Source organism: Desmodus rotundus, chromosome 7 (genome assembly GCF_022682495.2).
Source record: "Desmodus rotundus isolate HL8 chromosome 7, HLdesRot8A.1, whole genome shotgun sequence".
Lineage (NCBI taxonomy): Eukaryota > Metazoa > Chordata > Mammalia > Chiroptera > Phyllostomidae > Desmodus > Desmodus rotundus.
This window is the reverse complement of record NC_071393.1, coordinates 66390001-66411868: the sequence shown is the minus strand read 5'-3', so window position 1 is coordinate 66411868 and position 21868 is coordinate 66390001. Positions and strand designations below refer to the sequence as shown.

Genomic DNA, 21868 nt, shown 5'->3' with positions numbered 1-21868 from the left:
ACTAGAGAATCCAACAGACAAGGCTGCAGTCAAGACGAGTGCCTGGAGCTATTACCAAAGCTGTTTCCTGAGCTCTCTCTGTGGCAGACATGGACTCCAGGGCCTTGGGGCAGGTTAGAAGGCCTCGTCCCTCAGAGAGACACTGAGCCCTCCAGGTTGGAGGCTCAGAGAGCAGGTGGTTGCTGGTGTTCAGGCTGTACCAATCAGCTTGAGCCAGCTGAGATATCTGGAGACACTGGAGCAAGGGACTGGCAGACATAGTGCTCTTTAGACTGGGGAGGGTAGCCAGGCACCGGTTCCCCAAGGAGAGGATGTCTGGGTGGGCAGACACATGCCCATGTGGTTTCTCCATTGTCTTCAGGTCAGGAAGTGTTGCCAGGCACCGGTTCTCCAAGGAGAGAATGTCTGGGAGGGGAGACACATGCCCATGTGGTTTCTCCATTATCTTCAGGTCAGGAAGTGTGGCCAGGTACTGGTTCTCCAAGGAGAGGATGTCTAGACGAGCAGACACATGCCCACATGGTTTCTCTGTGGTTTTCAGGTCAGGGAGTGTGGTCAGGCACCGGTTCTCCAAGGAGAGAATGTCTGGGAAGGGAGACATGTGCCCATGTGGTTTCTCCATTGTCTTCAGGTCAGGAAGTGTGGCCAGGTACTGGTTCTCCAAGGAGAGGATGTCTAGACGAGCAGACACATGCCCACATGGTTTCTCTGTGGTTTTCAGGTCAGGGAGTGTGGTCAGGCACCGGTTCTCCAAGGAGAGAATGTCCAGGTGGGCATACACATGCCCATGTAGTTTCTCCATGGCTGGAGCCCAACCAATATATCCTAGAAAGAGAGAAAGACAGGTGGTGAACACCTGGCTACACTGAGAGTATATGTTTCCTATAGCCCTCCTGGTAATGCCAGTGACCTGCAGGCAGAGAACAACCAATGTTTTTTTCCAGGACTGGGTTCATTATAAGGATGTATTCTACAGAAAGAATACAGGGAGTATTCTGAGGGAGAAGAGTAGTGAAAGGTAAGGAAGAAGCTTAAGGACAAGGAAGTTGTTTTTTGTTTGTTTGTTTTTTTAAAAAGGACAAGTCTTTTCATGAAGAGGTAAAGGAGACCCCCAGGGCTATGGGTGTGATCTCAACTTAGTTCAGAGGCCACATTTGTAACCTGGACTCTGGATTCTTAGCTCCAGAGAAACATTTTAATCAGGCTGTCCACATTCACCACCTCAACTTCCTTGCCTCCTACTCACACTTCAACCAACTAAATGGGATTTTGTCCCCACTACCCGCTATCCTCTTAGGTAACTAATGGAATTCTTGTTCCACAAGAACAGACACATCTGGGAACTTATTTTACTTCATCTTTCAAGTACAATATGATGCACCTGATCACTCACTCATTGAAACTTTTCCGTTGGTTTCCACGGTGCTACTGTCCTGGTCTTCCTTTTTGAGTTTATTTAGCTCATTAGATTCCACATATAAGTGAAATCATATGTCATCTGTCTTTCTCTGATTGGCTTATTTCACTTAGCATAACACCCTCTAGGTTCATCCATGCCCTGATTTTCCTCTTAGAGCTCTGACCACATCTTCTTGGGGGTTCTTTCGCTGTCATTCCTTGAATATGAATGCTCCGTAGAGTTCTAATCATTCTGTATACTCTCCCAACATGGTCTCACCTAGTCTGTGGCTCTAAATAACACTTCTGTGCTGGCAACTCACAAATTTATTCCTTGAGCTTATGGGCAGGAATGTAGGATATGTCCAAGGAGATATGAATGGATTGACAATCCAGGACCAGAAAGGACAATGGATAGCTCACTGGACATTGGTGTGGGCAAATTACACCAAGAATGACGGCCTCTGTGCCCTGTATACTTCCTTCATATCTTTGTACTATACAAGCCCCCAGGGAAAGGAGTGGGGAAATCTCAGAATTAACTCAAGATTTTTTTTTAAGTCTCAAAGTAAAAATTAAGTTAACAGAAAAATACAGTTAAATATTTTTTGGACCCTGGAATTTGTGAATGGAGATTCAGCTGTGAAGTACAAATGAAAAGTCCTCACCCCCCTATCTCTAGTTCCATTCTCCAAGGATAAGTTTTATATGAATAGTTTCAGACACTTTCTAGGCATGTACAAATATATGTATATGCCTCCTCCCTTTTTTTTTTTTTCTTTGCACAAAGAGGATCATACTTTAGACACTATTCTGCACTCAGTATGTCTTGGAGACCTTGTGTTAATACATTTAATACCCACCTCACTTTTACAAAAGTTGGCTGTATGATATTCTATCCTGTGTAAGTGCAGCCCAGGTTTCTGTTATTACAAACAGTGCTCATACCACTTTGTTTGTGACAGCTACTCTCTCCTTCCAAGGAGCTCACAGCAAGGAAGTAAATGAGACTGATTCTCCCTCACTTGGTCTCTTCCTCCCTCTTCTGTGTCCTTCTACGCCCTGCCCCTTCCTGTCCCTCACTCTTCTCAGCTGGCCTTCTCCATGTCCCTTTTACATGCACACACTCCCCTCCCGGACGGTCACACACAACTTTCTCATGTGGCCTCACTGTCCTTACACACACACGCACACACACACACACCCTCCTGGAGCTACCGAGAGAAGCGGGGCAGACGCACCCCACTGGCGTCCGCCCCACTGAGCCTGGACAGCGCTCAACCCTTCCCACAGGCTCTCAGTACCGAGCCCAGCGCCCCAGACCCCGGGCCGGGGTGGCTTCTACCTGCGCTCTCACCCAGCCCACAGCCAACTGGGGCTGGAGAAGCTGGCTGCCCAACGAGGGACTTGTCGATTCACGGCAACAGGAAGCAGCAGGCGGGCTCTGCCCGCAGCGAGACGGAAGAAAAAGAGCGGGAGGAGGAGCCGGGCCGGGCGCGGGGAGGGCACTGCGCGACGGCGGAAACGCGGCTGCAGCTGGGTGGTTGCTGGGGGTGCGAAGCCAGAGCCGGGCACCGCCCACCGGATGGGCAGATCCTCGGCTGGCGACGCAAATATGCGGAGGGCCTCAAAGCCTGTTCTCGGGCCTGAGTTTGGTACTCCTAACCCCACTTTTTCTCCTTCCTGGCCCTTCTTTCTCCTGTCCGTCAGGCTTCCCTTTCTATTTAGGTCCCCTCTTTTGCTAAATTCACTCTCCTTTCTCCTGTTATCTTGGAACACTCTCTTGAAAAAAGATTTTGACATGTTCCCTAACTTGGGACACCTTTTTTCCTAGTGTCAAAAGTAGTTGGACTCTTACCTCATCCAAAATTTACTCTGTGAAAATAGAAATAAAAGGAGACATAATATGGTGTTATTATTATGGCAGGGCAAACTCAGAGCAGCCCGTGTCCCTCTGGGGGAGATGCGTGGATTACAAAGAATCTATTTGGAGCCGTTCTGAATGGCTAATACGAGCTGTTTCCCCGAAGGTGTGACCAGGCTCGGGACAGAGACCGACGACCTACCGGTAGGATGGTAGTGCTAGTGCTCTTTTATAAAGAGCAGTGCCAAACAGTAGCAGAAGAAATATGCTTACCTCGTGTAGAATAGATTATCTGTTATGTGGGAAATATCCCTTTACTCAGGAAAATGTCCTTTTGTATAGGGAGGGACCCTTCACTCCCTGGTAATAACTGAGCTTCAGCTCAGAATTGGGACCATCGAATTCATTCAGCCGGATTCCACCTTCCTTCCTTAGATGTCTCCTTTACTACCAACCCATCAGTCTCAATACTCCCTTTTTATAACAAATATTTATGTACCCATTATCCTCCTGAACCAAAATTCATAAATAGTGTAATTTACGTATAAATACATTTTTTTAAGTAACGAAATACTCTAAAGAGGTGGAAGGGAAGGTAAAAGGAAGGTGGTTTATTATAAATTACTATGTATATAATGTTTTGACATTATAGAGAACACAGTGTGGTGCTCAGATGCATGCATCTCTATGGAATTGCCTTAAAAACACCATGAATAGATTTGCTTATGTGGAATGATTTTCCAAAATGATAAATAATTTTTGGCAAATTTTCTAACAAAACAAAGTATGATCATCCCATGATATTCATGGTGGTTGCAGTTCTGGAAAGTTCAGTATATATTAAACTATGCCTAAAATGCCTCGTGTTTTTATTTAAAATTCTTAGACCCTAATTACAGTGGGTTTTGAGCTACATGTGTGACTGGCAAGTCATTCAGAGCTGTCAAAGATGCAGGAATGTCCCTCATTGTGTGGGACGGCTGATGAGAGCATAGCAGGGTCTGAGGACCCTGTCCATTAAATATCCACCCTTATCATTCTGAGAGCCCTCCCATGGCACCCCACCTCCCAAAAAAAGCTTCCACAAATTTCTGAACCACCCCCTAGGGGGCAATAGCCCTTGAAGGTCTGTCTAGAGGAAGAGGAGGAGTTTGGGTAGGAACACAAGACCTAGGACACCTGAAAGAAGAGGCTGTGCAAGGCAACTGGAGTAGGGGTATATTGATGAGAAGGAGGTAAGAAGAGAGGGGCTCTACTTAGGACTTTACTTCCGAAGTCCTAAATCTGTAAAGCTACTCTCTTGAGGTGAAGCAACCTTTTTTCAGATTACTATCATTGATTCAATCAGGGAGTTTTGCCAATCAAATAACTATACCAGGGTTGAGTAGACATTCTGTTTCTCATTGGAGTAGCTCTCCTGGAGCTTATTTTTCTTACTTGCAAGTTCTTAAATTCACTTTCTCCTTCATACACAGCCCACACCCCTAATTGTTGATCAGTGGCATTGAGCTGCAATGTCTAATTGGTGAGTGTAGTGTCCAGACTGGTTCTTTCTGGGGCCAAGGATGCCATCCTCTCAGCCCATAGAAGCCCCTTTATTGAGGCCCTACTGCCTGTTAAAAATTGCTCACCTCTTTTAGTTACTTTAATCACACATTTCTTATCCTCCCCCATTTTGATTCAACAAACATCTGTTAAGCACCTATCAGGTGGGAAGAATAGTGGGTAAATGTATAAAACATGCCTCCTTCTGAAGTCTCCATGGGCTCACAAAGGAGACAGACATATGCAGAAGTCACAAAAATGCACGGTGGCTTATGAGAAGTGCTATATTCCACTAAGGTACAAAATACAGGGTTATGTGAGGGAAGGATCTTGAGCAACTTCCTTGAGGGATAAGCTTTGAACTGGGAAGGGCAGGCTTCTGATAAGAAGTGGAGAGGAGAGTGAGAGCCTGGGGAATATAAGGCTAATAGTTCTACCAGGATTTTTTTCCCCTTTGTGAATAATTACCTTTAGATTCATAGCTTGTGTTTCTGTTCAGTCTAACCACTGACAACTTCAAAATATTGCACAAGCTGTGATACATGAACAAGCACTTAGTAGCACTTGACATCCCAAAGGAGCCCTTCTGTGCCATGGGAAAGCCCCAGAAGCAAATTAGCACATTAGGTAAACTTCAAGGCTGTCTCCCTTCTAATTCTTCTGACTCAAAACAACCCTGCATTTTGTCTCTGGCCTACTGACATTTCCTAACATCTCCGTTCACCTTCCTTCAAGGGTCATGTTCCCCCATGAGCCATCCTTCCCTGACTAGTCTTCTTTACCAGATACGGTAGATTAAAAGGAAGCCACGTAGTCTTTGCTTCTCTTCCCATTGAAAAGTGGAGTCTGATTTTTCATTTCTTGAATCTGGACTGACCTAGAGACTTGCTTAACCAATATACTGGCATAACAGACATTCTGGGACTTCCAAGGCTAGGTCAAAGGAAACTTCTTGGGCTTTCCACTCAAGATTCCAGAATACGCCCTCTGGGAGCCTTGAGGTGCCAATTAAGTCCAACTACCCTTAGATTGCCATGCTGAAGAGACCACATATAGGTGCTTCCATTAGTCTCGGCTTTCCAGCCACCCCCACCAGGGCACCTGACAGGTGAACAAAACTGTCTTGGGCCCTTCAGACCAGCCCATCTATACCAGTCTAGTACAACCAAGAAATTTCCATCAATGAACATGGAACAAAAGAGTCATCTAGCTGAAGTGTGTCTAAATTTAAGTGAAAGCAATGACGCATAAGATCATGAGAGATACAGTAAAATGATTGTTATTTTAAGTCATGAAACTTGGGGCAGTTTGTTATGCAGCATTAGATAACTGATGCAACAGACCTGAGGTTGAATGCTAATTTACATCATTAGATTACCTTTTTGTCATCCCACTCTCCTTAAACCTTTTAAATCACCTAATCCCCAACACACTGGTACTGTGCAATAGTTTCATGTGTTGGAATTGCTCATTTTGGGAGGCAGGTTAGCTGAGATAGATGCCAACTTATGTGTCAAATATATCTGGATAAGGAGACTTGTATCCGTGGAATTGGTTATACTCCCTTATCATTCATTCAACAAGTATTTGTTAATTGGTATTGCCAAATTAATTAACATCCAAACCAATCCCTAGGATGTATGCAGTGAAGTCACATTTGCCTAACAGCTGTACAGCCCCAGGTTAGGGTCAACAAGTACAAAGAAACACTGTAGTGATATATAAGGTTCAGTACTCCTACCCACCCTGATTTCCTAGTTATCTGGTCTTTGTACTCAGAGAAATGGCCCCATTTCTCAGCCCACAGAGGCATTGGAAAGAGGTTCTGACACAAGACAATGAACACATTTAATATATTGTTCTCATATATTCTTCTGTGTTTTTGCATAAAATTTCATGCAAAATTTCCCATGCCCTCTTGGGACATTTACTAAAAAGTATTTGTACTTAATAACCGCTAAGGTCTAAAACTCAGTCAACAGCTAACTTCAACACTTGCTCCTTGCATATTAGCAAACACGTGTTTGTACAGACAAAGTGGTCAGAGGCCATTTGGGGTGGCAACATTGTAGATTTGTAGCCACAATAGGAATTTATCTGAATTAATTGCAGAAGTTCCTTTGGCCAGGCACTGTAGCCAACCTCCTAATCAGAGCCCTATCTTCTGAGCTCCCTTTCTTAAGCACACTCTGGGTGCTGCTGTGAGACCTGCTGGGACCTATGCAGTCATTTAGGTGATGGGGGGCTGGTATTGTTGCTTTAGGTTTTGGCCAATACGTCAAGAGAGAGTGAAACTATCTGGTCTATAGTGGATGGACTAGAACACACATTTCCATCAGATAATCTCTTAGCACTGCCTCTTGTGAGGGCCTGAGAAGAGGAGTTTCATGCTGTGAACTAGTGAGCCTAGGCTCTAAACATCCCCTGAAAAATCCTGCCTATGGCATGCTAGACACATTTTAGCAGGTGGACACAAATAGCTGCTATCACTTTAGTAAGTGAACATTCATTTTTCACTGGACAGTTAGTCCAAAGGGTTCAAATGACTTTCTCAGGTTGGACAGCTGGTTTCTTGATTCCCAGTCTAGTGCTTGGCCACAGTAGCACCTGCTCCCTTTGACTTTTTTTTTTTAACGTATTGCCTACATAAGGCCACAGTTAAAATGAGCTCTTGCCCTGGAGGCCTTTTTCATGAACATATCAAAGAGTATATCAGCAGTTCAAAAGCCCTGGAAGATAGGGCCTGACTGAGGAATGCCAACTTGTGTCAAAAAGTAATCATAATAGAAACCTGATCAGGATACCTGATATCACATAGGATTTGAGTGCTGCTCCTTGGGTAAACAGAGCATTTCAAAGTAAACTTTTACCTCAAAATAGTGGACTTGGAGGAACATTTTAATGGCTGGTAGGAATAATGAAACAAAATATGTGGATTAAGAGAGTCCCAGGAGGACTGGAATACTTGGGCACCATGTTAGAGTCATCTAAAATGGGGGTGGAGATGGCATACTACAGTTTAGTAATTATGCATGCACTCTGGAGTTCAGGAGATATGTGTTAAAACCTTGCTCTGCTATTGATGAGCTGTGAAATGCTGGGCTGCAGAAGAAAATAAGGTAGATAATCTCATAAACCCTGAACAGAGCAAGAGACTGGTTCTGAGTCTACAGTAAGACCAGATGATGTTGATATAGTAAAGAGGCCAGTCACAGCACTTCATTTGAAAAGTTTCACCTTTGCCCTAGTGGTGTGGCTCAGTGGATTGAGTGCTGGCCTGCAAACTAAACAGTTTGATTCCCAAATTGCTGGTTGGATTCCTGGGTTGCAGGCCAAGTCCCCAGTAGGAGGCACTTGAGAGGAAACCACACATTGACGTTTCTCTTCCTCTCTATCTCCCTCCCTTCCCCCTAAAAATAAATAAATAAAATCTTGAAAAAGAAAAGAAAAGAAAAGTTTCACCTTCTCCCTCATGCCCTGACCGGTGTGACCAGTGTGTGTCTCAGTGGGTTGGGCATCATCCTGCAAAGCAAAGGGTCGCCAGTTCAATTCCCAGTTGGGACACATGACTGGGTTGCAGGCCAGGTCCTTGGTTGGGGGCATGTAAGAGGTAACCAGTGGATGTTTTTCTCCCTCTCTGTCTCCCTCCCTTCTCATCTTTCTAAACAAAGGTGGGGAAAGAAAAGTTTCACCTCATGTATCATATTCATAACAATCCCTGGCTCACACATTCTAATAAAGAAAACTATTGGAAGGAGGGACCTCTTACTCTGGTTGAGCTTCTTTGAAATTCACACCTAGTATGTTATAGCAGTTGGATGTTAGACTCCTCAAGACCATGTTTCTAAGCTTCCAATGCCATTTATACCCTTTAATTGCTCCTACTAGTATGAGTTTCATGAATTAAGGCTGCCACCTCCATGCAGATGGATCTACACTGGAGAGGTAGCATAATTAAAAAAAAAATTTTTTTAAGTAGACTCTGAAATCCTTCTACCTAAGTTTAAATGCATGCTCAACATTTACAAACTGTATGACCTTGGGTGACTAAATTCATTCTTCTAAGCTTCAATTTCCTTATCTGTAAAATGGGGATAATAATAGCACTCACTTTTATAGGTTGTATTGGCATTTAAATGAGATAATGTATATAAAGCACTCAGCATACTGCCTGGCACATAGCAAGCATTTAAATAATATGAGCTACAACCTACTTAAAAGAAAGCAGTTCTTTTGAGAGTTGGCTTTCATTAGTGACAGTTTGCTTGAAAAGTACGTATTGGGGCTCAGCTTGCCTATGGCGATGAGTCAAACTGCTGTATAGTTAGAAGACCACTAGCTTCTTAAATGCTTTGGACACAGCTGGAGTCCAGATGAACCCACACCCCTATCTGAGGAGAAATGTGAGGCTGGAGTAGCTGGGGATAAAGCTTGTAATCCTCTGCGTAGCCCTCATGGTCTCAGGAGCCTGTCACCACGGCACACTGGCCACCTTGCTTGGCGTCATCTTGCTTGCTGACCTAAAGGATGTGGCCTGGGAACTTGATTTACAGACTACCAGGGCACAGTTTTCCAAATGTGTGTAGAGGTGCTTAGGACTATCCCGAGCTCTGGGCTCATGACTACCATCACACTATGATGTTTATGGTACAGGTTATTATCCCTATTTTATGGATTAATATACTGGTATTCAAAGTGATTAAGGAACTTACTCACCATTACCAAAACAGCAATCATTTGGGGGCTTGAACCCAAATTCTTGATTCTAATTCAACATACACTTTCAAGCTATATGTACTTTTTTCATTATTCGAATCAGAAATATGGATTATTGTATCTGAGCCACCAGTGATAATAATACTACCATGAGCATTTGGCTCTCAGAGAAAAAAATTATAATCTCACCACTAATGAATGATATATGTTACATGTATTCATGAATATATAAGTATATGTTGTGGGGAACCGTTCCAAGCGTGGGAAATGTGGCTCAGCCCCCACTCGGAAAACCAGTGGGGAGCGAAGTTGGCTGGCAGGACCCACGTCCATGGATAAGTTCTCCAGTGGGAAATCAGGCCTGCATTGTACTTAGACTGCTATGAGACTTGCTCTTGCTAAAAAACTCCCTCACCCTGAATTGAGGAAGCAAATGTTTACTGAGTATCTTTATCTTCCCAGAATCTGGGCTAGACCCCCCAGGTATGGGACAAAGCCTTTTCGACCATTTCTCCTTTTACATTGCAAATATCCCCCTTTGATGTATTCAGTGACTTCCTCTCCTGTGTCTGCAAAGATAACCACCCCAAACAAACCTATGAATAATAAATGAGGACCATCTTTGATGTAGGAGGCCTAGAAAAACAATAAAGCCTGTCCAGGTGGGGGTGAAGGGGTCTCTCTCTAACTTGGAGAGTGGCCACGTAGCCCCCTTTCCCCCACCGGATTTCTATAGTCCGTGTGTGTGTGTGTGTTTGAATACTGAAACCTCAACAGCAGATCTTGCGGACCGAGACCCGCGTCAATATGTAGGTACATAACTGTATATATATATACATACATATATATAATTGTGTGTGTGTGTGTGTGTGTATGGTTGTATTACCAGGAGTTTTGATAAATTCACACTTTTCCACCTATGACCCCTTGATTTCAAGGGCTTCCCAGGATTCGAAATTTAGTTTATATCCCTGAAAGAGTAATTCTGACTGTCCTGCCCATAGAGCTAACCTGTGAGGTTTGTCCCAGTCGGCCTCTTGGTCCTTATGTACAGTTACATCACCTGGAGAATGCACTCATGAAAAGCCTCCCTCTTCATTATTCAGACTGCCACATGCCTTGGCTTTCTATGCTGTATAAGGAAGGGTTTGAATTACATGGTCTCCAAAATCTCTTCATACTGTGATTCTATTAAATCTTTCTGTGCAGTTTTTTACTCTTCTGGTAAGACACTGTTGCTTCTACAGCTCAGACGGTCTGTCCGGGTACATAATAGTAGTTGGTTTTGCAGCCAGTAGGACTTTCATGTGACTTTTTTACCCTCGGGTGGGTTTTTTTCATTTTTACACCTTTTCTGCTGTCACTTTTCCAGGTGTCTAGGACATAATACATACAGTGAATTTGACAGAGAAAATTTTGGAGACAGGTTAAGTTTCTGTTTCAGTAGTTCAGAATTACATGATGAGTCAAGGGAAGAAAAAGATAAGTGGAGAAGAAACTCAAGATGATTACAAAGATTCATGTCTAGGAAAAAGGGGAAATGATAGCGCCAACAAAGCCTAGTGAGTTTGGAGTGTTGATAGTGTTATACCCAAGTGGAGGTGAGAGCTACTGAAAAAAGTCAGCCTTAGAACCCAAGTGAGTTATTAAGCCTTGAGACTGAGGAGAGGTGAGCTTTCTGAAGAGGAGCATAAAGCAGGGTAAAAGAACAAGGACAGCCCAGAATTAGGCATAGGAGTCAAAGGGCAGTTACAGTTCAACACACTTATGGTACTAAACATTAACCTATAAACCCAATCTATCCAGTTCCTGGGTCAATCTTGGAAACATGGAAGCAATAACCGAAAGTCTACCCTCACCCATAAAAGAATTTGAAGGATAAGTGTGGAGGAGCCAGAATGAAAGAATCTAAAACACCTTGGCTCATTATCTGATTTAACAAAGATAAGAATCCTGGGCCTCTACACACTCACCAAACTGTAGCCTAATGCCTGGGTTGCCATGATTTCCCAGTCTGTATGAATGGTTTCTGCCTCAATCTCCGACTCTCACTGTACTTCCCTTCTGGGCTCAAAATCCTACCCTGAATCTCAGTGCACTTGGTTAGGGCCCCAATAGGACTATGTCAGGTTCCTCTCAATTAAGAGTGGACCATTGACCAGGGTCCTCTTTTTTTTTCTTCAGGTTTTAAAACTTTTTATTTGCATATTTAAAAATTATGCATTCCCAAAATTGAAATCATTTTAACAAAAAATAGCATTCTGATTAAACTGCATTTTACAGCCTGCAGGACACCTTGGACCAGCTTGGTTTTTACTCTACATTTCACTGTTGTCCCACCCAGCTTCTTCCTCCACCAGCATGCAAGTTCTTTTCCTTCCCTGCCAGCCAGAGAGGCAGATGGGAGCGACAGGTATGGCCTGTATTGTCAATAGTTCTCTGATGTGAAACGGGGCAACACAGTCATTTAAACTGATCCAACCTCTTTGCATCTTGCAAAGTTAAATAGCTAAAAGAAGTGAAATAAGAAGGAATGCTTGTGGAATGTATAGTGCATATAATGGCGGTGCAGGTCTCATTATGATTCACCTGCTTGCTTCTCCTGTTCAATCATTTCTTTGGAAGGCAGTGGATTTTTCTCTTGCATTTCTGCCTTCGATTTTGATTTATTGAATTTCTTAGTCTCGACCATATCAAGTTTGTCAGAAATAGTTGTGGAGGAAGTGGAATGAGGTGCAGTGAGCAAGAGGAGTCTGATTTTGGTGAGTGACCGCCCCTGAGTCGACCAGGATCCTTTTACAAATCAGAGACCTCCTGCTCTCTTCTAAATCCATCCTCAGCTTTAAAACTAAGTAACAAAAGCCAGCGACCTCTACAGCTAACTGCTTCCATCATGCCATTGGCTGCCAGCTCCTCCTGGGACGGAGCCATGCCCTCTTGGACACTATGATTTGGCTTTCTGTCACCTCTTTGGATTGGAAAAGTAAGAGAAGGCTGAGGACGATGTGCTACATCTGGAGCTGGGTGGGGGGGATATTTTTAGAGTAACAGCCAGTTTCAAGCCAGTCAAGTCCCGCAGAAAGATGGAGAATGAGAATGCCCTTAGAACATTTGATTTGGTGAGAAGTAGGTCACAATAACAGTGAGAGAGGATAGCTTCAATAGTGTGATGGAGATAGAAGTCAAATTACAAGGACTTTTAAGTGCTTTTTATAATAAAGAAAGTTAGACAAGAATGATTCAATCATGGGGAAACTTTTATTTAAGCCCATTTTTGTGTACAGATCATAAAAGAAAGTGTTCACAGTTCACTCTAAAGACTCAATTCTTATAGTTTCTTGATGCTTCCAATTTCTTTCTTCCCTGTCTTCTTCAATCTTTCTTCTTTCCTCTTATATACCTTACTTACCCTTCCTCATTTTCAACTATGTTCCAAAACAGAATTAGGAAAAAAAAACCTTAATAAAATAATGACACAAAAAATATTTTTTCCAAGTATGTCTGGGGCCAATATGAAGAAAAGTACAAGAGAGGTTCCTTCATCTCACCCTTAAGAGTGTGAGAATCTTAATAAACAATGATAAGAGAAGATTGATCTATACAAAGAATTTGTCTTTCTTTGCCCTAAGCTACTCAAGGATCAGAAATGGAAATATCAGACAAAGATTTATAGGAACTGTGGAGGGAGGGCATATACAATCATTAAGTGAAAGCCATTGTCTTCAAAAAAGCCTCCAGAGAAAAGAATAGGTTGGCCACAGCAGCAGAATTCTCTGAAGACCCACTGGAATTTTGACTTCCCCTTTGCTATGGAGACACAGGGCACTACATTCCCCACTTGCTTCCTTTCCCTGACAGGAATGCCTTCCTCCTTCTCTGACTGGCAAGTCATATAGCCTTCAAGATCCAGTACACCCATCTGATAATGATGTCTTCCATAACAGATGCCTTCTCTGGGCACAGTTTACTCCTCCACTTCCATCCTCTGGGCTCTCATAGCACTAAGTACAGTACAATATATATGAGAGGTAGGAGGTAGGAGGCAGTTTATGCATTGTAAAGCACTTCTAAATCCACTGAAAAACTTGTATTTGTTTACAAGTCTGTCTGCTGGTCAGGAGCTCTCTGGCTTTTGTATCCTTAGTGTCTCATACAGTGCCTGGCACATAGTAAGAAATTAATAAGTATGAGGGAGAAATGAGGAGAGAAAAGAAAGAAGAAAAAAAAGGAAGAGCAGGGTGGAGGAAGTGAGAGAGAAAGCGTCTGGCCAAGAAAAAGGGAAATTGATTCAGAAAAGCCTGGAGAAAAGGCACAGAAAGGAGGAAAACTAACTTTCCAGGTCTTCTCTGCCTCTCACTCTTCTTCCTACCACTTCTTCCCACAACCTCACACGACTGTCCTTTTTTCAATCCTAATCCCTCAACTCACCCCAGAAGGCAGGAAAGAAGCCAGGCAAGCTTCTGACTTCATCCACCCCACCCCCTCAAACCTCATATCATCCCTTTTCCACCATGGCACCTCCCCATTTTGGCTCTGTCCTCCTCATCTTCCCCACACCCTGTGCTGTGCCAGGTCCAGGTGGGGACTAGGGCCTCAGACTGAAAACCAAGAGGCTCTTAGGGGCATCCTGTGGCATCTGGGCTGAGGAAACACTAGTCTGGACCTACAAGTTACCTGAGAAAGAATATTGTCAAGAGCGTTCAGGTGTCCAAGGGACTGGAGGGTAGAGAGGAGCAAAGCCTGGGAAAAGGAAGGACTCAACAACTGCATTCTTCCCTTCCGACCCCTCAGACTCATTCATAGATGGCCTTTCCTTGTTTCTCTCCTTGATTCATGGGTTAGAATCATCATTTGTCCAGCTCTCTTCTCACGGCCCCTATACCTTGGCTACTGGAGCTTCTTAACTGTCTTTCCAGTTAGATGTACTTTTCCCACTAAGAATAGTACCATGCTCCCTAAATCTTGTAGAGTTGCTCCTGGGTCTCCTCTCCTTGTCTAAGTAATCCGCTGCTCCCCTTTCTTAATGCCCTTTCCCCAGGAATTCTGGAGCCATATTTTCTTCCATGGACATCATATATTCAAAAGCAGTTTGAGTTGTAAAGCATTGTACTAAAATAAAGTATGTACTATCATGAATAAAGCCTTCTCTTTATCCCCACCCCCGTCATCTCTGTCCTCTCTCATGATGTGTCTTCTCCCTTCCTCCCCCATCCATTACTGCTGCTCTCCACCTCACCCAGCAGGTTTGGTTTGGTGCTGTGTGGGACCTAAAGCTATGTGCTGCACAGTGGGCCGTGTTAGGATGCAGGCAGGCATCTCAGCCCGAGGCCTTGGCAGAGTTCCTAGGCAGAGCCATCGGCCCAGGCCAGGACAGTAAGCATGGACAAGGTAAGAGAGGGCATAAGTAAGGTGACTGTAGCCCCCCAGCACCAGGAGTTCCCCCTGCAGCACAGCGCCTGCAGCTCCCACATGTGGTGAGGGCAAGGGTGCCAAGTGAGTCCAGCTATCAGTCTTTGGTTCATAGGCCTCAAAGCTCAGCAGGTCACCAGTCTCACCTAGCCCACCGGCAACATATAACTGCCCACCCAGAGCAGCCATGACATGACCAGCTCGAGGTATGCCCATAGGGCTTAGAAGTGTCCCTGGCTTCTCAAGTTTGGGATCATACCGCAGCAGTGAGGCCAGGTATTGGCCAGCCCCATTGCAGCCACCGCTCATGTACAATCGGCCCTCCAAAATAGCTGCTGCATGGGCAAAGCGTGGTGTTGGAAGTGCAGGTGCTGGCCTAAGGGAGAACAAGGCACATGATCAGGCAACAGTCATCCTCAATTCTCCTCTTCCAAGTCTCCCCGTCATTCCCTGATGCCTAGAGCCACACGCCCTTCCCTGCTTACCTCCAGACATTGAGCTTGGGGTTATAGGTCTCCACAGAGTTTAGGACAACACCATGGGCTCGTCCACCCAGGGCATAAAGTAGTCCATCCAGTGCCACCAGAGGGAAAAAACTCCGCGCCTGGTCCAAAGGTGCCACCTCCTCCCAGTCCTCTTGACTGGGGTCCCACCTGTACACAGTGTGACAAGAGATGGGAAGAGTGACTCTGGGAGTTTGTGGTTGGCTGGGCCAGCAATTTTCCTCAGCTGCCCACCTTGGGGGTCTACCTCTTTTATTGGAGGGGAGCATACCTGAGAGTCGAAGCCAAGATGTTGAAGTCGCTGTAGTAATCTTGTCCCCCACACACATAGATTTCATTTCCTGCTAGGCTTGCAGCCCCATGTCGGAAGCGTCCTGGGGCAGGTAGGGCAGGCAACTGCCCCCACTCCACATTCCGAACCAGTCCAATGCCGCAGCGGAAGGCCCGGGCCCACCACACTCCTTGGGAAGGCTGTGTTCCAGACAAGTCTGATTTGAGCCTGTCTCCTCCAATCACCACCAAAGCCTGGTCAGGCTCCCTCCGCCTCTCTCTACCTGGAACCTCAGACTCCACTATCAATTGATGCAGCAAGTCCGTGGAAAGGGGTGGAGGCAGCCCTGCTGCCCGTACTTTCCGAAGCTCTCTGGTGGACATACGGCCAAAGCGGACACATTGAAGCAGGGCCTTGGCCTCTGACTCCTGTGTCTCAGGGTTGGCAGCTAGCCAACACCGGGCAGCCACAAAGGCTTCAAACTCCTCTTGCACATGTAGCTCATCGCTATCCAGGAGTTTGGCCAGGCAAACAGCTGGTAAAGAAGGGAAAGTGGGGCACGAAGCTACAGCAGGCAGGTGAGTGAGCAGGTATTGATGAGCTTTGCTCCAGAGCCTCTCTAGTCCAGGGGCTTCAGCCATGGGGAAGAGGGCCAGGCAACGGGCAGGGCTGAGGCTCCGTCCCAAGGCTCTCTGGCACAGAGCCAGACAGGAAGAACTCTGATACTGCAGAGCAGCCTGGGCAGCTCTCAGCAGTCCTGGCCATCTTGCCCGCACAACCCCAGAGTAGGCAAAAGAGACGAGCAGTCGAAGGTCCTGGGCAGAGATGGTTTGCAGAGACACCTCTGTGCCCTGTGATTCCCTCATCCCACTCAGGAGCATGGCCCCAAAGAACTCGCTGCCACAGGCCAAGGCTGCTCGGTGCACTGAAAGAGGGAGAAGCAGAGGGGTATCCAAAGTTGTGCAAACTGCAAGGCACTACCCCAACTTCACAGCCCCAACTTTGAACCAAGTACCCAAGCCACCAGCCAAACCATGGTGTGCATCAGAATGCCATAAGGTGCTTGTTAGAGTGAAGATTTCAGGAACCCACCCCTGGAGTTGCTGATTCAGCATGTCTGAATGGAGTTCTTAGGATTGTGTATTTTAACATTCTCAAGTACGCTGCATAACTCTCATGTTAGTGGCCTAAAGACACTTTGATGAAATTTCTTTAGTCTTTTTGATCAAGGTCAATTAGAAAAAGTCTTAAAGGGTCAAGCTGAGAAGATGCTATAGACTGCATTTGCTAAAAGGGGACACAAAATAGACCCTGGCCAGGTTGCTCAGTTGGTTAGAGCATCGTCCCAATAAGCCAAGGGTGCGGGTTCAATCCTCCATCAGGGCACGTGCAAGAATCAACTGATGAATGCACAGGTGGGTGGAACAACATATCGATGTTTCTTTCTCTCTCCCTCCCTCTCTGTCTCTCTGTAAGATCAATAAATTAAAAAAGAGGGGGCACAAAATAGACTGCATAAAACAATGTGCAACTTATATAGGTCTCTCTATATTGTGCACAGAGTAAAATTATTTCTTTTACAATTATAAAAGCCACTAACATCAGCCATTCTGTTAGTCATAACACTTCACTCAGAAAGTGTTATGACACTTAGAAATGGTTATGTGCCAACCTACTCAGACTGCCATCTCCTCTTGCCCAAGATTTAGTGCTTAAGATTTCCCATGTGTTCCAGCTTTCCTCTGCATGCCCCCACTTGGCATCTTGGTATAGTTTATGGAATCAGGATATTTTAAACTGGAAACATTCAAAATCATCTAGTTCAATTAGTCTTTTCAAGACAAGAAAACTGCATCCTAGGGAAAAGAAGTGATTTATTTTCTACTGAAGTGGCTCTCTGAGCAGATCTCCACCATCCACTGTCACTGATGTCAGGCTGCTCTGAGCACACTTGTGTACTGATACCCTGCTTATCCGCACAGCCCTCAGGACACTGTAACTGTCCTGTTAACAAATGCTGCTCAATAACTGGCTCTTATTTGCTTTCTAATGTAACTCAACTTGAGGTGCTTGTCATCACTTACAGAGTACTCTGACCAAAATATTTAACCTAGATCTAATCAAGACTTTAGCTGTAAATTCAAGTTTATAGGAAATTGAGAGGCTAACAGAGCAAGTTAAACAAAACCATGAGGGGAAAGGCATACAAACCTAGAAAATGGAGTATGCTATAGGGTAACTAATCTTATTCCTTCCATAAGTCAAGTCATAAAAAAAGAGCAAGAGTACTGTACACGACTAAAGGAACCTTAAGAGATATACATCTGAGTGCAGCACAGTCCTTGCTTGGCTCCTGGGTTGAGAAAACCAGTTCTAAAGACATTTTTTGGACAAGCGGGAAAATTTCAATGTGGACTAGGTGATATCAAGGAATTGTTGTTAATTTTGTGAGGTTTGATAAAGATATTGTGGTTATATGAGAAAAATGTCCTCTTTTAAAGAGAAACACACCCAAGGATTTTATAAGTGAAATGACACAGATTTACAAATATATTAAAATGTTAATTGTTAAGGTATGGGTGATGGGTGTTTGGGTTTTCATCTTAATATTCTCTTTACTTTACTATGTGTCTGAAATGCTTCATAACAAAAAAAGAGGGGAATGCTGCTAGAAGACCCCTCAGGCACGTGACACGGGGCCAAGCTCCCAGTGGGGCTTATGAGCCTCCCGCTGCTTTGACCAATTGTGGCACGTTTGCCTCTCTCCAAGGGGAGGTGATGTTGATATGGCTTTCCATTGCCTTTTTTAAGCAGTACGTAGTGGCTCCCCAAGTGGTAAACATCAACAACAGCTTTCAACTATAATATATTGCCTAGGAAAATCTGCCTTCCCTGAAGCAGATAAACCATCTCATCTCCTATATCATAAGTTAGCTTCTAGCTCAGAGCCAACTGTGAGAGAGTGCACAACCATTTGTATTCCTCCTCTTATTCATCATCAGTCTCTAGAATTTTAAATGACAGGTTCCCATCCTTAAGTTGGAATGTATCTTAGAAAAATGAAAAGTATTTGAATTCTAAACCCTAGGAGGAATTTTATAACTCTAAAATTTACATTCCCCCTCCATCGACTGCATCTAGTGTTATTAGAAATGATAACAAACACATTAGAGATCTGCTGTGGACTGAATGTTTGTGTCCCCAGCCCCAAAACTTATATGTTGAAGCCCTAATTCCCAATGTGATGATATTTGTAGGTGGGGCCTTTGGGAGGTAAATGAGAGTACAACCCATCTCTGTCTCTCTCTCTCTCTCTCTTTCTCTCTCTCTCTCTCCCCACCACCCCCCATGTGAAAATACAGTGAGAAAGTCGCTCTCTGCAAACAGTAAAAGGATCCTAACCAGAACCTGACTATACTAGAATCCTGATCTTAGATTTCCAATCTCCAGAACTGTCAGAAATAAACTTATGTTGTTAAACCACCCAATCTATGGGGTTTTTTGTTACTGTTGTTGTTATTTTTGTTATAGCACCCCAAACTAAACAGGATGCTTTTCCTTCTGGGAGTCCCAGAAGCACGTTAGGTCCCAGTCATTCCTCTAATGAACAGTAGCTATGTATGTGATTTTGGTCACATCTTAAAGTCTGATTTCTTTATCAATGAAATATAAGAATTGAACTAGATAATCTATAAACTAATCCTTTTTATTTTAAGTATTTATGTGTCTGCATTCCAATTCCATTTGCCAGTTCCTACATGCCTTTGGTTTGGCTGCATAGGAGGCAATGCGTGGCCTAATGAGAGTAGGCTGGGCTACTGGATATAGACTTGTATCCTGGGTCTCATCGGTTAACATCTCTTAGTTGAATGTTCTTTATCTGCACCTAGGAATAATGGTACCCACCTCACCACTTTTCAGTGAGAATTAAAAGTGATGGCATATGTAACAATTCATGGTACTCAGTACCTCACTAAATAAAGTTAGTAGAATCTGAACTCAGCTTCTTCAACCCTCCTTAGCTTTCCTGATGATGAGCAGAATTAACTTCAAAATGCCATGGCCTGGAAGCCTTAAGATTCTGGCACAACAGTACAAGACTCTGATCATTAGCTGTGGGACCACCGCGGCCATGGTGTCAAGCACACTTAGGTGAAAGGATGCACTGAGTTTTTCCACCATATCCCTCTGCCTTTTCCTGTGTCCTAAATAGATGATGCCAAGAAGAGCCCTTGGTTAATCCCTGTTTGAGTCAATCACTTTCTGCTTGTCCTACTGGCATGGGCTGCACTTTAGCTCCAGCCAGCTGGCTGCTATTCCTTGGTACTGGGCCCAGGAAAAGCCACAGCATGGAGAGTCAGGTTAAATTTATCAGGGCTCCTAGGAAAACAACTCAACTACGCATGCCCCACTCTCAGTGGCTCAGGGGTGGCGCCAAAGACCCCCCAGGGAAATTCGGCCTGCAGCCAGAATCGAAACCACCGTGGTAGCGATCAAACCACCTGCTGCTTGCACACACTATTTGGGTAGCATTTGCACCTGCAGTAATGTAATGTCCCACAGGCCCTCACCTGGCAGCCGGCAGCCGCCTGCCTCCAGCTCCAGGTCACACCCGACGCCCTCTTGGTATAAAAGTTCAATGCTGCGCAGGTTCTCCCTCAGCTCCTCTGCCTGGCTGGGCTGTTTTTCGTAGTCCTGGGCTCTTCCAGCCCTCTCGAATTTCCACTGGGCCGCAGCCTTCACCCGGGGCGCTCCCAGGGCGTCTGCGGCGACGAGCACCTCCTCCAGAGGGGCAGGACTCGGCAGCACTCCCTCATAGGCAAAGGTCAGCACGGCCTCCCAGGCGCTGGGGGCCACGTCGAGGCTGAAGGGGCGTCGCGGACCAATGCCACTCAGCAGCCTGCCTCGAAAGAGGCTGCTAACTGCGGCCAAGATCACCCGATGCACCCCATACACTCTCCCCCCGACCGACACCTCTTCATCCAGCAGCAACCTCTGCTCCCGCAGCCGCTGTGCCTCCGCGAAAAACTGACCGGGATGCTCCTCGCTGCACAGCCCCTCCGGCTCCGCGGCGTCCTCTTCGTGCCCATCTTCTCCCTCCTCCTCTAGGGACAAAGCTGGAGAGGGAAGGTTCCCTGCGGCCAGGGACCTGGGGCCAGGTTCTCCCAGAGGAAAGGGCGGCAAACCGGGATCCTCGTCCGGGGTCCGAGGCCAGGAGCCGTTTCTCAGGCTGGGTGAAGGGGAGTAAAGGAGGTCCTTCGGGATTGGAAGGGAGACGTGTCCCGGGTCCGAGCGACGATGTTCGGGGTTCAAGACGCTCATGGCCCAAGTTCGGGGGATTACTGCAGGTGACAGAGGGAAGTGAGGAGGGGATCAGAGCTGAATCCAGAGAGGTCGGAGGAACCCCTGCCTCCAGCCCAGCGCGTCAGTCACTCTCCCTGCTTCAAACTATTCCAACCACCGCCTACCCACCCCCTTGCACATTCCCCCCACCCCGCACCCCACTCCAAGGCTCAAGCAGCCAGTTCACGAGGTGCAGCGAAACGAGCAAGAAGCGTGTGGAAAGATCCAGTAGCTGCGGTGGTCCGTCTGGTCTCCAGCCCAGTACCTACCTTCCCGAAACCCCAGCGTTCCACTTGCCCTCTAACTTAAGCTTGCTCTGCTTCGGGTCGCATCCCGCTCAGCAGCCGCTAATTATAGTCGGCGCTGGCAGGCTTGGGCCTGGGCTCTGGCCCAAGATGACCTCCTACCCCCTTCCACCTGTAGGTCACGTCCTGCTGCTGAGCGAGGCAAATTCGGATGCCAAGGAGGATTCGGGGATCGGATGGAGTGAGCCAGGGCAGAAAGGCTACATTTATCGGAACGTGCAGGGGGGTGGGGGCGGGGAAGCGAAGTCTGGACTGCATAGACCCGCGGAAACGTGGGGCAAGAGGGGTAAAGCTGTTTTGGGTCATGCCTGGGCTTTGACTGTTGATTTTCCTTGCACAATAAACCTGGGACCCTGGAAGATAGAGTACTGATGTGAAATGTAATCGTAACCCCGCTGTGTCCCTCCAGGGTGGAGTGAATGGGGAAGGTGAGGGCGCAGGGGGCAGGGCTAACATCCTAGGTGACCAACCCTGAGTAGGGATTCCCTCCATGTCCCGGGTTAGGGTAGGTGAT

At 45.7% G+C, this 21868-nt stretch overlaps 3 protein-coding genes across 8 annotated transcripts in view; all 3 read right to left on the bottom strand.

Moving 5' to 3' along the window:
- Positions 1–2875, bottom strand: part of TEP1 (telomerase associated protein 1) — a 41325-nt gene extending 38450 nt beyond the window's left edge. For 5 of the 6 annotated variants that reach the window (XM_053927892.1, XM_053927893.2, XM_045201398.3 and 2 more), the window contains exons 1-2: positions 2744–2874; positions 56–825 (exon numbers count right to left, since the gene is read on the bottom strand). In XM_053927892.1, the coding sequence (XP_053783867.1) occupies positions 56–802 (747 nt within the window). In that variant the 5' untranslated portion in view covers positions 803–825; positions 2744–2874. Of the gene's footprint in view, positions 1–55; positions 826–2743 lie in introns of all 6 variants that reach the window. The other variant, XM_053927894.2, reaches the window with a different exon arrangement.
- Positions 2876–12101: 9226 nt separating this feature from the next.
- Positions 12102–12454, bottom strand: LOC112311102 (thymosin beta-4-like). Its single transcript, XM_024567331.3, has 2 exons — positions 12407–12454; positions 12102–12299 (listed from the first exon to the last, which is right to left on the bottom strand). The coding sequence occupies exons 1-2, from the start codon at positions 12452–12454 to the stop codon at positions 12102–12104; spliced, it is 246 nt and encodes an 81-aa protein (XP_024423099.3).
- Positions 12455–12762: 308 nt separating this feature from the next.
- KLHL33 (kelch like family member 33) lies at positions 12763–21399 on the bottom strand. Its single transcript, XM_024567821.4, has 5 exons — positions 21319–21399; positions 20278–21048; positions 15707–16631; positions 15418–15585; positions 12763–15308 (listed from the first exon to the last, which is right to left on the bottom strand). The coding sequence occupies exons 2-5, from the start codon at positions 21026–21028 to the stop codon at positions 14756–14758; spliced, it is 2397 nt and encodes a 798-aa protein (XP_024423589.1). The 5' UTR covers positions 21029–21048; positions 21319–21399; the 3' UTR covers positions 12763–14755.
- Positions 21400–21868: the final 469 nt, after the last annotated feature.